The sequence below is a fragment of the Mustela nivalis genome (assembly GCF_964662115.1).
Source record: "Mustela nivalis genome assembly, chromosome: 16".
Classification (NCBI taxonomy): domain Eukaryota; kingdom Metazoa; phylum Chordata; class Mammalia; order Carnivora; family Mustelidae; genus Mustela; species Mustela nivalis.
In genome coordinates, this window is record NC_139035.1 from 56,159,685 (window position 1) to 56,176,270 (window position 16,586).

At 47.7% G+C, this 16,586-nt stretch overlaps 1 protein-coding gene across 4 annotated transcripts in view; it reads left to right on the forward strand.

The window, feature by feature from the left end:
* TGFB2 (transforming growth factor beta 2) overlaps positions 1–16,586 on the forward strand; it is a 78,620-nt gene that overhangs the window by 37,042 nt on the left and 24,992 nt on the right. For 2 of the 4 annotated variants that reach the window (XM_082702998.1, XM_082703001.1), the window contains exons 3-4: positions 10,192–10,230; positions 11,791–11,954. In XM_082702998.1, the coding sequence (XP_082559124.1) occupies positions 10,192–10,230; positions 11,791–11,954 (203 nt within the window). The remainder of the gene's footprint in view (positions 1–10,191; positions 10,231–11,790; positions 11,955–16,586) is intronic. The other 2 variants (XM_082702999.1, XM_082703000.1) reach the window with 1 other exon arrangement.

Genomic DNA, 16,586 nt, shown 5'->3' on the forward strand with positions numbered 1-16,586 from the left:
CTGTTGCCCTGTCAGTTTTCTAGCTCAGTGTCTCTAAGAGCAGGTGATATTGACACATTTTGTATCCTCTCTGCACCTGACCCATGAGATTGATGCTAAGCCACCGGCCTTGCTCTTGGATACTTAAATGAAACTAACCATCCTTGAACACGTAAAAGGACTCAGTTGTGGTCTAGTTCTGCCATGAAGATTTCTTTAAAGATTGTTTTTTTCTCCTCTCACAAATGGTGGCCCCACCTTGAACATAAGTTGCTAAGCACCCAAATGAACCTGATTTCTTAAAACAAGCAAAACACCGGAGGCTCCATTCCAGAACACGTTCATGCCACAGTTAATCTGGATTCCTATAATTCCTGTATGGCCCCATATCTTAATTGCCCATAGCCGTGTTGCCAGTACAAACAGGATGGAGGGAAGAGTACACGCCCTTTACTGAATACAGGAAAGCACCATCCTCTGAAACGCAAATATTTTTTTTTTAGGTACTGAGTGACCATCTACTGAAATGCTAATAAGATTATCTGCTAACTAAAAATTCCTTCCAAGCCATTCTTCCTCCCTACCATCTTTATGTTTGAGATTCAGGGCTAGCATTCAGCACAATGAACCATTCAGACCTTCCATTCAGCTTTTCAAGGAAGTGTGTTTGGAAACTAACCCTCAGAGTATCGATTCGTAGAGGATAGGCATTCTGGGGGGAGGTGGGTTCCGGAACCTTCCTCAACTTTGTCCTGTTGGCCATTTTCCTTGACAGTTGGCAGTAGGATATAGCTGTCCTGCTGACCTGCTTTAGAAAGAAGGCCACTGGGCAAACAGCAACCCTATGGTACTGTGTGTAACTCGGGGCCCCTTCCCCTGGACTTGGCTGTCCCCACGGAGATGAGTCGTACATAGGGGTGCCTGGCAGAGTGGAAACAGCTCAAAGGAAGAAGCTGTAGCATGGATTCAGGTCTGTATTCACCCAAACACAATTTAGAAACTCGGTTCATGATCTAGGGTATTGTAGGAAATACAAGCTAAGTGGCTTTCTGATTTTCAGATTCAGTCCTCTGCAATGTCATTTAACAAAAGAAGGCTGATGCTTCCTAAATCAGATTACAAATCCATCTGAGCATATTTGAAATGAGGAATGAGGTCAAATAAGTAGAGGCATTTGAACAGGGGTTGATCACTGTAAAATCTGCACCCAAAAAAAGCCTCAGGGTATAAGGCCCAAGACAGTAACATCTGTAAAATAGTTTGTGTAAAAAAGACCTCAGACTTGCAATGTATTATGCATTCAAAAGACTTAGAAAATATGAGTGCAAAGGTGAGAAAAAAGAGTGAGAATGATGTACCATTGGGATGCATTAATAAAAGTATAAGTCCCACAGTAAGGGAGGTGATAGTGCTACTCTCTTCTGCCTTGAGAATTATGTTCAGACTTGAGGGTCTGATTTTAAGATTGGAACAAAGAGGATAACGTGGAAGTAAAAAGCTTTCATGAAAAATAATGAAAGGAAGTAAGGATGTTTGCTTAGGAAAGAAATAGGGGTGGGGAGACATAAGAACTGGTTTCCAAATTTCTGAGCAGGGTCAAGCAGAAGTAGAGTAAATCAAAAACTAGACCAAATGGGAAGGGCTGCAAAACCAATCTCAGCGCAGCATAGAGAAGTGATTTTGTACCACCAGAGCTGTCAGACATTGTAGGATACCTGAATTTTGAGTTCTGTGTCAGTGAGGAGTTCTGGGAGAGACGCAATGGGGTCTTCTCTTGTTGTAGAGAAAACTGCAGTAAGAAGAATTAGATGCCAATGACCTTGAGAGAGCACGTGGGAAGTGCCAGGCAATGCCTTGAAGTGCAACACAGAGTTTCAGGGAGACGGAATGTGGGCTGTATTCACTTTCCTTCTCTCAAACTGGATAATCCAGACCATCTCTTCCTTTTCGTCTTTACTCACTCCCAAGTTAAGAGTTTAATATGTGCATAATAATAGCCCCTGCCCCTTGGTTAAGTTGGTGAATCGCTTGTAATCCTAGCAAGGTGTGCCTCCCTGCTCATTAGCTTAGCTTTAGGGCAGAGCAACAGCCGATCAGCACAGCCCACGTAATTAGACAATTGCCTGACAAAGAAGTTAGGCCACAAGCAAGAAGCTTACAAGCAAACACAGGGAGAAGCTCACAGTACCAGACACGCAGTGGCCATTATATGCATCACTGCCTTAATGTCAGGAGGATTAGAGGAAGATTTTCAGCCTGGTAATGAGCACTGTGTCCATTAATCATGTCCAGAATCCACACCAGTCCTAGAGCTGCAGGGAAAGGGCGGTCCTTTTTGGAAAGGGGAATTATTGAAGTTTGGGGATATAAATGCTCTCTTCGCAGGGGTGAGCTAGAAGGTCTCAGATTGAGCATTTGAAGCCGCCTTTTGCCAGTGTTTGGGGGTAATCCTGGGGAGGTTTTACTCCTCAGTTTCTCAGTCTGTAGAAAGAGATTAAAAATGAAGCGTGCTTCTAGTCCATTAAGAGATTAAGGATGACATCCTAAATGTCCAAGTTTAACTTGTCTGCGAAGTCAATGCATGTTGCCTTTTTTTTTCCTACTGACCTTGTTGGGAGCCGTTGCTGAATTCTAGAGTAGTTGTATGGGTAACTACGTCATAGGGTCATTGGCCTCTTTAAACGCCATTAGTGCCCCCAAATTGTGACTGTTTTGCCCCATTAGGTATCCTAGACAGAAGAAAGCACAAATTGAAGAGAAGAGAGAGAAAGTGGAGCAAGGGAAGGAAAGAAGATAAGAATGGGAGAGAGAGAGGGAGAGAGAGAGAGAAAGAAACCCAAGCCAGGAGCTTTATGTGCTTTAAAGAATGAGACAGCGACAGAGTGACAGAGTGACAGAGTGCCTTCAAAGGCCTGTCCAACATGGAGAAGACCCCGCCGCGGGGAGACCACTGGAAAGGGAGACGCCACATTCACGGGGGCCCTCACAGTGGCGCTCGGGGCCTGAGACATTGCTCAGTTAACCACTGGCCTCCTAACAGCAGGGCTTGGCCTGCCCGTTTCCACAGCCACAGATTTTGCTGCTAAAACCCAGCACGCCCTACACACGCATCGCCGGCCTAGCCCTGAGCCTGATGAGGGAGACACGTTAGAGGAATTGAACCAGAAGGCGTGTTTCCATGGAGGTGGGGTTTTATGAGCCCGATGGAAACTTGGGAGCAGACACTAGAAACCCCGTGTCTGTCACAGTTCGAGAAGGCCGACTGCCAGGGGCCGGCCCCACTGTTATTTTCCTGTGTGTGTGCTCTGTGCGGGAAGGGGCCCAGAAACTCCTGCTGACACGACGCACGGTCTCAAATAGCAGCGAGAGGAAGGCCAAGTCACATAAGCCGATGCTGACACACTTAGCCTCGCAGATGCCAACAGCCCGTCAAGTTCGACACTGTCCCCGACTTGGAGACGCCCCCCTCCCCCTTAAATGGCAGATGCGCCGGTGCCGTGTTACATTTAATAGGAGGGACGGCCGGAGAGAACATCAGAAACCACGGATGCACTGTTTATTTCTCAGTCATTTTGGGTTAAATTGCTGTGACTTGAATGTCAGCCGTGTTTGGGATGTGGTAGTGAAATAAAATCCATAGCCCGTGGGCCAAGACAAATTTCAGAAAACCCCAAAACACAATTGTCTTGGTTTCTCGCTGGCCGTGTCTCTGCACACACAAATAGAAGCTAGTTTATTGCCCTCCAGCCGTTCAGTGGGTTGCTTGCCTTGCCGCACTCTGGGGACTGTCTAATGAACCCCAAATTACTTCCCTCAGAGCTGGGGATGGCAGGAATGAGGGGCCACGACACTCATTAGGGATGTCAAAAGTCTATACCGGTTATGCGGAGCTGCACGGGAGGTGGTCTTTTCTGGGGCGGGAGGTGAGAAGTTAGCTCTGTTCATTCGAGGAGCCCGGGGTAGGAGCCTGTGGACCCCTCGGGAATGACGGCCACCAGGCACATCCGTGGCGGGGGACGGGGCCTAGGGTTCTGGACCATGCTGATGTTGGCAAAGTGTGTCTCATGGGGAAACATTCACACTGAGCAAGACCCAGGTCTCCAGATCGGGGTCATTCTTTCCAGAAGTATCGGTGAAAATACTTGATCTCATGTTGAACTCTCTTGAGCTTTAAGGCAAGGTCACGCTGATCCTTAGTTGAGAACAAGCCACTTCTCCGTGTTGGGTTTTGTGGCTGTGCCCCAGTGCTTGGGTCAGCATTTCTGCCTGGGGTGATGGTCATGCCTTCTTATTCAAGGGATTCCTTTGAGCAGAAGGCAGGCATTAGAGTAAAAAGCCAGAACTGATGGAAGAGCCAGGCTTGCCTTGACCTTAGCCAAGAGCTAGTTCATTCTCCTTGCTCTTAATTTCTTTGTCTGTGAAATGGGATGAAAAACACCCTCGGAGCAGACATGACGTCTAGGAAGCTGGAATAAATTGGGAGGGGGTCATGGAGTAGAACTCTGAGGCTGCAGTGATCCGGGCCATTCTTTTTCAGGGTGTGGATGGTGGATGGACATATTTCTTCATCCCTGGTTAGTTCATGACCCCGAGTAGCGGGAAGGGAAGCCTGGCCAACTTCGTTGTGGTTGGACCGTGGGCTAGGGCAGATGCTCTCCGACCTGAGTGTAAAACAGAATCATCTGAAATCCTCCCTGTAGGTCTGGAATGGAGCCAGGTGATAAGCACATTAATAAGTTCTCCCACCCCACCCCCAGGTAATTCCCATATAGGTAGTGAGTGACAATCATCTAATGTGGGATTTAGGGGAGGAAATCATTTTTTGGAGGTTCATGAATGGAGAACATCAAAATGAGAAAGATGAGTTCACAACTGAGCTGGGTGGCTACCTAGTTCCTCCCGCCCCCAGCTTCAGGACACCGCATTGCATCTTTGGCCTTGAAACTACATGAATTCTTTGTGACGTGAGCACTCCCAACCCTGAAAGATAGTGCATTTTTAAAAACTCTTCTAAATTATTATAAAAATATTTATACGTTGAGCCATATGACTCTCTGGCCCTTTTGGAAAATAAGAACTTTCCATATGCAAGAGCCTGAAATATTTGGGGTCTCTAAGTTGTCTCCTTCTTCAAGTTAAGTGTTATCAATTCCTTTTTAAGGGATTGGGTTCTCTGTTCTGTCTCTGCTTGAGAATCTGCTGAGGGGCTCAAGAACGTCACTCGTAGTCCAATTAATTAAACAGTTTCTGGGGCTGGGACCCAGGCATTCATATTTTCAAAGTTCTTTCGTTTGAAATGTGGAGTCAGGGGAGACAATTAGTACAAATCATGGGGGAGTTCTGCTTTTCCATTATCAGAGTCATGTATTTCACGTTTTCTCTGTCTTCTCTTTTTTTCTTCTCTTCTTTCTTTCTTTCCTCTTTAAAAAAAAATATTTATTTATTTGACAGAGAGAGAGCAGAAGTAGGCAGAGGGAGAAGCAGGCTCTCCACTGAGCAGGGAGCCCGATGTGGGGCTCTATCCCTGGACCCTGGGATCATGACCTGAGCCAAAGGCTGATACTTAACTGACTGAACCACACAGGCACCCTGTCCTACTCTTTTTGTTCATGTGTAATGCCTGATCAAAAGTTTGGATGCTCCCAATAGATTACTTTCTTTCTTTCTTTAAAAAAAAAAAAAAAAGTTTAGCTACTCCTTTGTCTTAAAAAAAATCATTCTAAAACTATTTAATGGATGACTACTATGTTCTATGTGCTTTCCTAGATACTGCGGATACTTCATTGAATAAAACAAAGCTCTCTCCATGGAGTTTATATTCTAGCAGCAGGAGATGGACAAAAAAGAAAGACTAATAATTAGAATTTTCAATTTAAGTAGTATGTGATGATCGGTGGTTTCAAAGAAAAAAATCTCTCATAGGTGCTCCTTTGTCTTCTCGGTGAATTTCTTTTCTTCTGTCTTTAATTTCAGTGGTTGTCAAGCTTTAGGGAATGTACGAGTTGCCCAAGGAGTTTGACAAAATGCGGACCACCCCTACCCCACACCCACTCTTTGAGAACCCCCACTATGGAGGGCCCACTGCTCCCCTTATCACCAGGAGCCTGGACTACTTGGTAAGGCCCCCGCATTCCGTCCCCAGGAAGGGAGACTACCTTGTATTTAAGGTCCAGGTGAATGGTGAGTGCCTCGGGCAAGAAGACAACCATATTAGGAAGTAGGCACCAGACGGTCCAGTGGCTCGTTGCCTTTCTAAAGGCTGAGCCCTGCACATTCTCAGAGGTATTTCTTGCAGAGCCCCGTCCACATTCGTTGTCAGAGCTCATCATGCTGGTCATGCTGTCAGACTTTTCTCAGGTGGTGTTTTTGCTGCCTTTTTGGGTAAGTAGTCCTACTATGTAGTCCTACTACTGCTACTACTATTAAGTAATCCTACTATGAGCGTCAGAGGGGGCGATGGAATAGCTTGACCCAGAGAAGTCCGGTGAGAAGAAAGATGTCTTTTGGCTCCTTTCTGAGGCAGGAGGCTGAAGGCGGGCGGTGGGGATTCTGAGGAAACTTAGATTGACTCCTAGGCACTCAGACGTAGAGTCGTTTGAAACTGCCGCAGTCCACTTAGCTGCTCCTGCTCCTTCTCTTCTCCGCTTCTAATGAAGTTAGTAGGCGGTAGGGGAGTTTTCTCTTCCCCAGGGTATTCAAGGCAGCCCTGAGGAGCCCGTGGCAGCTTTGTTGTAGAATGAGGTGGGGGACAGGAAGGGCCGTTTCTGCAGGGAAATTCGTGCCAGACCAGGGCTCCAATGTTCCGTCTGCTTCGTTTTGCATCCTGACCACATGACTCCATGCATATCAGATAGGGAATTATTTAAATCATTGCACAGATGGAGAAACGGGCTCCGAAAAGCCCAGTAATGTCCCCGTTGCCGTTAGCTAGCACTGGATGATTTGGGATTAACATTCAGATGGCCTTGAAGGTCCCACATGGCATTAAGATCCTGTAGCTTTCACCGGGGTGAGGCTGGCTCTAAAACTGTGTGGGTTGCTTTTCCAAATGAAAATGTGGGGCCTCTTGTTTAAAAAGCAGGGAACGTGTGCTGTCAAAGATTCTAAAATATAAAGCTTCTTCCTTGGCTCCGTGATCTCTTTCTCTCTCCTCTCTCTTGACCCGTTGCGGTGATGTCCTGGGCTCCTTGATGTCGTGCTCCCATGGGTACGGGCGGGGATGCTCCCAGAGCAGGAGCAGACGCGTAGCCCCCAGGGCTCTGCCCTCTACCCTGGGACTGTGTAGCTGGGCGCCTGCTGCTTCCAGCCACCAGACTGATGCTGTGTTGAGCCTGGCCTCTCCAGACTGCCACTCCAACCCGTAGGTTTGCAAACCTGCAGGGTGCTTGGTAACCTGGGTCACAGTGGGCAAGAGTTGCCCTCTGAATGCACGGCAACGCTGTGAGCCTCAGGTGGAGACAGCTGCTGCGCTGCCCTGAGAGGGTTCAATGGTGTGTGCCTGACCCCGACTCTCCCAGGGGAGGCTAGGGGCCTTAGAGGGGTGAGGGCTAGTGGGCTGAAGACTGATCATAGGAAGGCCCGCAGGTAATGAGAGATGGAATAGCTTACGAGCCAAGGCTTTACGCCCCCTGTGTACATCTCATTTGTCCCATCAGACTTCCCTTCTAAAACCTCAATTCAAAGATGAAATTATTAAGGATTTCAAGATGGTGGCTGTAGAGCATTAAACTCGAGTATGACGCTTTTCTGAGCATGGGAACTCTGTGTGACTGTCTGGTCACACGTCCATGCCGCGGGCCCTGGGCTGTGATGAATCAAAGAACTGTATGTAAAGGTTCCTGGACTGGAGGCGTTTACTTCAGGAGAAGATAATACATAATAAGCTATTATTAAATCATTGGAACAGATAACAAGTCAGTATACATTGCTTATTTAAGTAGCTTGTGATTAAATGCATAATTAGGCTTCCTGTTCACGGTTACTTTGTAAAGTGCTAACTAGTTAGATTTCCTCATTTCCCCCCTCTTGTCCATTCCCCCACATTTGATTCAGCAGGGAGATATGGCCAGTGTTGAGACGAGGGAAACACCATTCACTTGATGTCATTCGGGAATCTCCCATGTGCAAGATTTTCCCTGAGAAGCAGGCCCGCGGGAAAGAGCACAGGAGGAGGCAGAGAATCAGCCTGGTGGTCTGATCCAAAGGGTTGCAGGAAAATCAATTTGATTGAACCAAAAAAAAAAAAAAAAAAAAAAAAAGTGGGTCAGAAATGGAGAGGCAGGAGCCAAACAGGATGTGAGTGTGGGTAAGCTGGCAAAGGTCAAACCCAAGTACCTGACCACCTGGCTGGGGAGTAGGAGCTGGGATTGGAATTACAGAGGACTTTGGGGAGAACTCCCATTCCAACGGGGGAAACGAGTTCTTGGAGAAGGCAGAGGAAAAAGCTCCATCCCTCCAAGGCGAAGTGGGTGGATTAGGGCTGCATAAGCCATTACATCCCCACCCGGCTGCTTTGGCGCCCCGAACCCGGGGAGCGAGCCGGCCCCATCCCCTGGCTGGGTGTCGATGGCCCGCTGTCGGCCCTGCCCACACTGGGCCTACAGAAGCTTTTATGAGGCAAGGGCAGGGTCACAGCCCAGGCCAGAGCAATTTGCTGTGACTCTTTCTCTACCCCCCCACCCTGCCCCAATGCAGAAACATTTGCCAAGTCACTCAAGTTCCTCAGCCAGGCAGGGGGCTGCGTCCCGTAGCACATGACAGCAGGGGACAGCTGCAGCTGGCCCTTGGAAGCAGTCGTCAGTTCTTTCTGGTCAACAGTCTTTATCGAGGGATCTCCTGGCCCCGTGTCCTGGAGCAAGGGTGTGGGGGAGGCTGCGGCTTCCTCCTGGCTGGGTCCCTTCCCTGTGGTTAGAGACCAAAGTAGAGTTGCTGGTGGGGGCTGCTCTGGGGGCCTCTCCTGGTGTCTGAGCTCCTTCTGCTTCTAAAGCAAGACCGCCCCCCACCCCCCGCAAATGCAGATCTGTGTTATCAGGTCTTGAAACAGAACTAGCGGAAGGGGTTCTAAGAGCCAGAGGGGCGGAGGGCCGTTCACCAGTGTATAGGGAGCCGAGCAGAACAGCTGCACTTAACCATCAAGCTGCTGCTGTAAATATTTGCAAACGCCCCTTTAGAGCTCAAAAGCCTCGGACAGGATCATTGGACAATTTGCTTAGAAGAAGAAGAAACAAAATTGACCTCGTGGTCTGAAGCAGCCATAAAAAGAGAGAGTGAGTTTGGGCAGAAGACCAGAAAGGGGGTGGGGGGGATTGCTCCAAGTTTAATAAACACAAAAGAGAATAAAAATAAATCTCAAGAGCACTTATTTACAAACTCGATGGAGGGATGAGATTGGGCGGGTGGGTGTGAACGGTGGGTGTTTGGGGAAGAGGAACCAGCCTGTGGGGCTTCTGCAGAACGTGGAGGGGAAAACGCGCCGAATGGGCTTTGCTCCTCCGGATGCTGCTTCAGAGCGTGTCTGAAGCTTCTGCTGTCTAATGGTGGGGGGCCATGGGAAGACGAATTCAGCCATTAGGCCTGTGGAAGGTTCTGGCCAGCCTGGAGGGTGTAGGAAGCCGGAGAACCTGGCTCCAGCCTGGCTTCAGCTTCTGGGCTGGGCCTCCCCGCCTGTTTGTGGCTCAGCTGGTCAGGCCATGACCAGCTGGTCCAATCACCTGGCGGGGGTGAGGGGGGCGGCATGTTCCAGAGGAGAGAAAGATCGATTTCTTCCCAGCAGCCCAGCAGTGTGACCTTTACAAATTGCAGGGCTCGGGGGTCCAGAAAACCGGGTTGCTTGAAGGCATGTCTGTCCACCTGAACACCGTCCCCCGACTCCCTCACAGTTGTAGTGTGCTGGGCCATCGCTGTGTCCACATGAATACTTTCTTTTCTCTGACACCTGGATGCTTTAGATTTTTGGGGGTTTTTATTTTGTTTGTTTGTTTGTTTAGAGACTCCTGACTCACGAGCTACAAAGCTTCCATTCACAAGGTCCTTTGGCAGTCATGGTGCGGAGCGTGGCTGGGCATTCACCCCTTCCCCAAAAGTGGCTTTCTGGGAGTCCCAGGACGTGGGGAGAGGGATGGGGTAACCCCCCCTTGAGGGATAAGAGTGCTGAGCTCTTAAGATCAGCAAATGGTCACATGTTTTTGCCTTTTTTTTTTTCCTGCTTCTCAGGGAAAATCTTGCACATGGGAGATTCCGGAGTGACATCAAGTGAGTGGTGTTTCCCTCATCTCAACACTGGCCATATCTCCCTGCTGACTCAAATGTGGGGGAATGGACAAGAGGGGGGAAATGAGGAAATCTAACTAGTTAGCACTTTACAAAGTAACCGTGAACAGGAAGCCTAATTATGCATTTAATCGCAAGCTACTTATATACACAATGTATAGTGACTTGTTATCTGTTCCAGTCTCATCGTCAGGGCACGGGTTTCCCAAGAAATCATGAAAGGTATTTATTTCTCTTTTAAGATCGGCAAGATGGCTCGTTTATTTAATAAGAAGTTAGTCTTGCCAATAGCCAGATGGCCAAGTCTTTCAAGACTCCTACTGATGACCAACCGTGCCAACAGGGGATGGTTGGTGAATTCCAAGTGTGCAGGGGGCCCTGTCCAGGGCTGTGGGGTTTGCACGGGCAGGGAGGAAGACCTGGCAAATCTGGTCTCTGCCCTCAAGATTCTCAAAATTTCCACGGGGGAAAACAAAATAAACAAACATAATGCAGAAGCCATAAAAACACTTGTAAAAAGCCATAAACAACTGTGAATGATTATGTTGTAACGAAGCTACACATTCGAGAAGAGGGTAGAAAGGACTGGAGCTACCCGATTTGGATGGAACATTCCGGAATAATGAAGGGAAGTTTACAGAAGATCTGGGAGGAGAATTGTAGAAAAATCTGGAACAAGTGACCTGCGCAGTGTACAGGCTCCATACACGGATGCCGTGTCTGAACTGCGTGGCCGGGATGGGGACCCGCTTGGGTTTTGTTGGAGAAGCTCACGTGCTTGTTCAAAGGCAGTGGCAAATGACTGTAAAATATTACAGCAAACCTCTAGCAACCCGTGAACTTGAAATTGTTGGTTACTAGCTGCCTCTGTGTGTTTCAGCTTAGAATTGAAGGTGTTGGGGCGGACTCTTCCTCTCTTCCTCCTCATTAGACCAGATAACTCGTATTTGGATGTTATTATTACCATCTTTTTAAATTCAAATTTTATTAACTTAACTTAACTAGAGGGTATATTTGGTCATATGTGTGTGAAAAAACCAAACTATTGAAGCCAAAAAAGATGCAATGCACGAACCTGGATAGAGCAGGGGATTCGGATGCCAAAACTTCAAGGAAAAAAAAATCCATGGGCAGACTGCTTGCCATTAGGAGCTATTTTCTTGGCTCATTTGATTAAAGTGTATGTAAGCCCGACAGCTCTCTCCAGGCGTCAACTGTCACAATCTTGCTCCAGGTCACAACCGTCTAGGATTTTCCACGGCTCTGTCAACTTTCAAAGGATGGGGTTCACGGCATGCCCTCGAACGGAGTTGGAAGTGGTTTGTTAATCTCTATTAATCTGTGACTCCCGTAACCAAATGCACATGTTTATTTATTTCCCCCCGCCTCTGGTTAAATTGTTAATGGTATTAAATTGGCCCTTGGAAACGAAATCCTTCTGTAGATATTTCCCGTTGGTTTTCTTGAGACGATCTCGTGCCTCAGGGTCCTTTTTGAGAGAATAATGGATTTTATCATTTTCAATGATTGCCCTTTTTACAGATGCCATCCCGCCCACTTTCTACAGACCCTACTTCAGAATCGTCCGCTTCGACGTCTCGGCGATGGAGAAGAATGCATCCAACTTGGTGAAAGCAGAGTTCAGAGTCTTTCGTTTACAGAACCCGAAAGCCAGAGTGCCCGAGCAACGGATCGAACTCTACCAGGTAACTTTCGTGTACGTGGTTTGGTGAACAGTTAGTTTGAAGTCTTCAGGTAAAAATCCTTTCTGCCGTTGTGACAAAAACCATTCTGGACACTCACAATCGTGAGGGAGACTCTCATTTGTTATTCCTTTGCTCTCGGTACCTCGTTCCTCAATCGGTCGGGAAGGAAGAACCTTTAGGAGGAAGTGGTGAAGGTCTGAGCACCTTTCTCTGGTGGCATAAATGGCTGGGGCACCCCCCTCCCCCGGGAGGGATGGCACCCAGAAATCCACCTCCTCAACCTGGAAAGTCAGACAGTGTTGCCTTTCTATTGTCCTCTCTCTCCCTATAATTTTCCCTCTTTTTGTCCCCTCTTTCCTATCTCCTGCCCCTTCGCTAACCTCCTTCTCTGTCCAGCTCCCCCCAGCCCCATTTCCTGTCTGCCTCTGCCCTGCATTATTTCAGGCAGCCCTGACATCGCTTTCATCTCTCTAAGTACAGGTGCTGGGCACCTGTGTTAAAAGATGATGATGACGGGGCACCTGGGTGGCTCAGTGGGTTAAAGCCTCTGCCTTCGGCTCAGGTCATGATCTCAGGGTCCTGGGATGGAGCCCCACGTCAGGTTCTCTGCTCAGCAGGGAGCCTGCTTCTCTTCCTCTCTCTCTGCCTACTTGGGATCTCTGTCTGTCAAATAAATAAATAAAATATTAAAAAAAGAAAAGATGATGAGAAGGAGAATGAAGAGGAAGTACCAAGTCACTGACATATCTGAAAGGCTCTTAAAGCTTCTCAAGTGGATTACAGGGCAGTCTAGAAGCTGAGGGAGATGCAGAACCTCCTGCATGATCCCAGCCTTGCTGAGTCAGAACAAACACAATGTAGAGCAGAATCTACGGTTTTCACAAGACCTTGGGGTGATTTGAATGCACTTGGAAACACTGTTCAAAAAGCCCTGAGTCTGAGGAGGGAGGCAGACCTGTGCACGAGTGACTTCCGCGGGTCGTAGGGTGACAGGAACGGTGTGTGTAGAGGGCAGAGTTGAAGAGCTTTGACCAGGGAGTTGACATCGGACCAGGGCCTTGAGAAGCATCGGTTAAAACAGGATGAGGGACGATCATTCTCGACAGAGGAGCAACCCATTCAAAAACACAGCCTTGAAGGGGCCCGTTGAGGGCCCCATGTAGATGGGTGCTCGGGAGAGACTGGGGGTGAGAGGAGACTGGGAGAAGCTCATCCTTCTGGGACAGTGTCTGGAGGGAAACTAAGGGTCAAGAACACACCAGAGCGCCATGATGCTAAGGAGGAGGCATGGGTGACTGTATGACTAAAAACGGGACTTACTTGAGGAAAAGAAAGGTATTGACATCTGTAGGCAGAAACTTCTAGTTGTTCTGGACTCTAATCACTTGGAAACATCGATACTTCGGATGAGAATTTTCTTTGTGTTTGTTATGAGAATGAGGAATTACCACGCTAATCAATGTTGTGTATGAGGTTGCAGAGAGTAGGTTTTAAAAGTTTTAAAAAGAGTCTTCAAGTACATGTGTGTTCATGAAAGCTAATTCTTACTTATTAAAATGAATCCCCAAGGACCTCTTCTTGGAGGACCTCAAATCTTGGTGCATGTTCTGAGAGCACCGTGAGGGCAGCCATTGCTTCTGGTCACCTACGATAGTGTCAGCGTGGGCTTCCTGAGTACCAGAGACTCTGTTAAGCATGTTTTAAGTATTGTCTCCTTTAATACTCACAGTTCTACTGCGAGGCTGGCATGGTGAGGTATTCTTTTCTTTTATAGAAATGACTGAAATATAATAGCAGTATAACATGATACTAGTTTAAGGGGTACAACATAGTGATTTGACGTATGTCTGTATTGCAAAATGTCTACCACAGTAAGTTCAGTTTACATCGATCACTTCCCATAGTTACACAATTTCCCCCCTCTGTGGTGAGGGCTTTCAAGATGTACTCTCTGAGCAACTTTCAAATACCTGCTACAGCGTGGTTGGCTCTAGTCCCCATGCTGTATCTTGTACCCCCAGGACTTATCTATCTTATTACTGGAAGTTTCGACATTTTTGACCACATTCACCCATTGAAGGTATTCTTTTGACTACTGTGTTCTTCCTCCTTTTCACAGGGGAAGATGCTGAGTCAAAGAGAAAGTAAGTCCCTTGGCCAGGATCAACACAGCTAGGAAGGGGCAGGGTGGCCACCCCAGTTCAGCTGTGACTCCCAGGTGCCCGCTTCTTACTACACCTCGTGCATTCCCTTCCTCTTTGCCTGGGTATCAGCCAGAAGAGAAGGAAAACAAGAGAAACCAGGCCAGCCAGAGAGTGGATTGGTGTCTGGAGGGAAAACAAAGACTGGGTTCTCGGAAAAAGAAGCTAGGGCAAAGGTAGCCATATAGATAATTCAAGATAATTTAAAAATAAAACAAAACAAAACAAAAAAACCCCAAAACATGATTCCATGTTCTCTCTTTTCTTCTTTCTCAATTAAATTGCCTTTATATGGGGAACCTGGGTGGCTCAGTAGGTTAATCCTCTGCCTTCAGCTCAGGTCATGATCTCAGGGTCCTGGGATGGAGCCCCTCACGGGGTTCTCTGCTCAGCAGGGAGCCTGATTCCCTTCTCTCTCTGCCTGCCTCTCTGCCTACTTGTCATCTCTCTCTCTCTGTCAAATAAATGAATAAAATCTTTAAAAAAAATTGCCTTTATGTGTCTTGTGTATGGAGGATAGCATCATGGAATATCCTCCCTGGTTCCATTTCAGTGGTCTGACTTCAATCAGTTGAAGGCAGGATCTCTTACATCTTGTTGCCTCTAAGCTAAGCAGCCAAGTCACTGTTACTCTTAGGCCCCTGACCCTGTGCTCCAAGGAGTGGCCTCTGGTAAAGGCAGAATTAACTTGAGCACTTGCCTTACTCTCGGAGACCGTCTCATCGCCAGGAAGGGGTGTGTCCCTCGAGGCTGGTCATGTAGAGGACCTTTCGTGAATTCTTCCTCAGTGACTTCTTAGTGGCTGTGTACCTTCTGGAAGGTTACTGCCACATGGGCTCTCCCATCACTGGAGCAGTAAGATCTGCACAGATTGGAGTCCCCAGTTGGAAGAGGAACAGCCCAAGACAGAAGCGTGTTGTGTGAAGAGGGTGAGCATGGGCTGGTTCTCTGTCCCTGAAAACAGGAACTGGAAGGAGGTGGTTGGTTTCCTCATCTCTGGGGAGCTCAACAAGGCAGCAGTCTCCCCTCCTGAAACACAGCTAGGAAGTAAGTCAGAGACCCCTGACCACCGTCACAGAAGACACAAAGCACACACACAGCTGAGTTCATGGAAAGGCAGCCTTTGGCCCTTTATTCACTTGTGACCAGGGGGGGTCGTCTCTAGGACCACAAGAAATCAGAAGCGCTGAATTAGAAGGGGAGGGCTGGGGGTGGATGCTTTGACAGAAGCGGATGATCCTTTAGACTTGGATTTTTGCCCACGCACCTCGATGATGCTGGCCCCAAAAATCAGATCATAGAATGAACACGGTGCTTGTTGCGGGCCCTTTTTCTAAATCTTGCCCTGTTTATAGCTAACCCAGCCCTGACAGCTATGGCATCCCACCGGGCTCCTGACGTCTGCTGTGGTGTCTTTATTTGGAGTCCCATTTTTGGCTTGTTCTCTGACTTTCCACTTGCCTTCAGCAGCCATGTGGCATCTCTGCAGGCTTCAGGAATAAACTCCCTCTAGAAGAGGGAGTTTATTTATTTTTTTTCCCCTCTTCTAGCCCCGGTACGGAAATTGGTGCTTTAAGAGCCTTGAATTATGAAGGTAAGGTTAGATGATATTCAGGAAACTGAATACATGCAATAAAATTTCAGAGTTTCACGTCTGAAACTGCTGAGACGTTATCTTGTGGGGGTGGGGGCAAGGCTTGGTGCTTACAAGAGGAGATCTTTTGCTATTTGGAGAGCTCCACTATTCAGAAGAACAAAGCCTCTGAAATTTCCAGATGCCCTTTGATTACTGTATACTTGACACACAACTGGCATTCTACTCCCTAGGAAAAGAAGGGTAGGAGGACTATGAATAGGTTCTCAGGCTGTTCAGATGGTTGAATGGATAATTTATTAGAATTCCTCAGGGCATTTGTTTTACGCAGGGGGAGAATGTGTGTGTATAAGTATGCGCACATGCAAGTTCATGGGTAGGTGCTGGTGCTCCCCCAAGTATGAAAGCCCCGTGGGAACTTTTATAAGGCCCACCCACAGTCTCTAGATTCCAATTCTCCTTAGAGGGGAAAAAAAAAAAATTAAAAACCTGCATCTGGACAGGTGTGGTTTGCAAAGGCTCTCAGATCATTGGATGTGCTCATTCTTCATTCTCCATTGGGAATCCCAGATTTCAGGCAGGGTTTGGGGGTTCTTCTGTCTATAGCTGTCTATACCTGTATAGATCTATACAGGTTTCCTTCTAGAGTCAGATTACCAGGCTGGATAAGATAGCTTTTCTGTGAGTGAGTTCACAGTTTGTCTTGTCCGGGGCTATGTGTGTGTTGATTCTCCTCTCCTGGGAGCTTTAGGACACCCGAGCTTCTGTGGAAGTCACATTTAGCTTGGCGAGGGGACTCGGAGTTCTCACGGCTCTCCTCTCTCTACAGAATAGTCT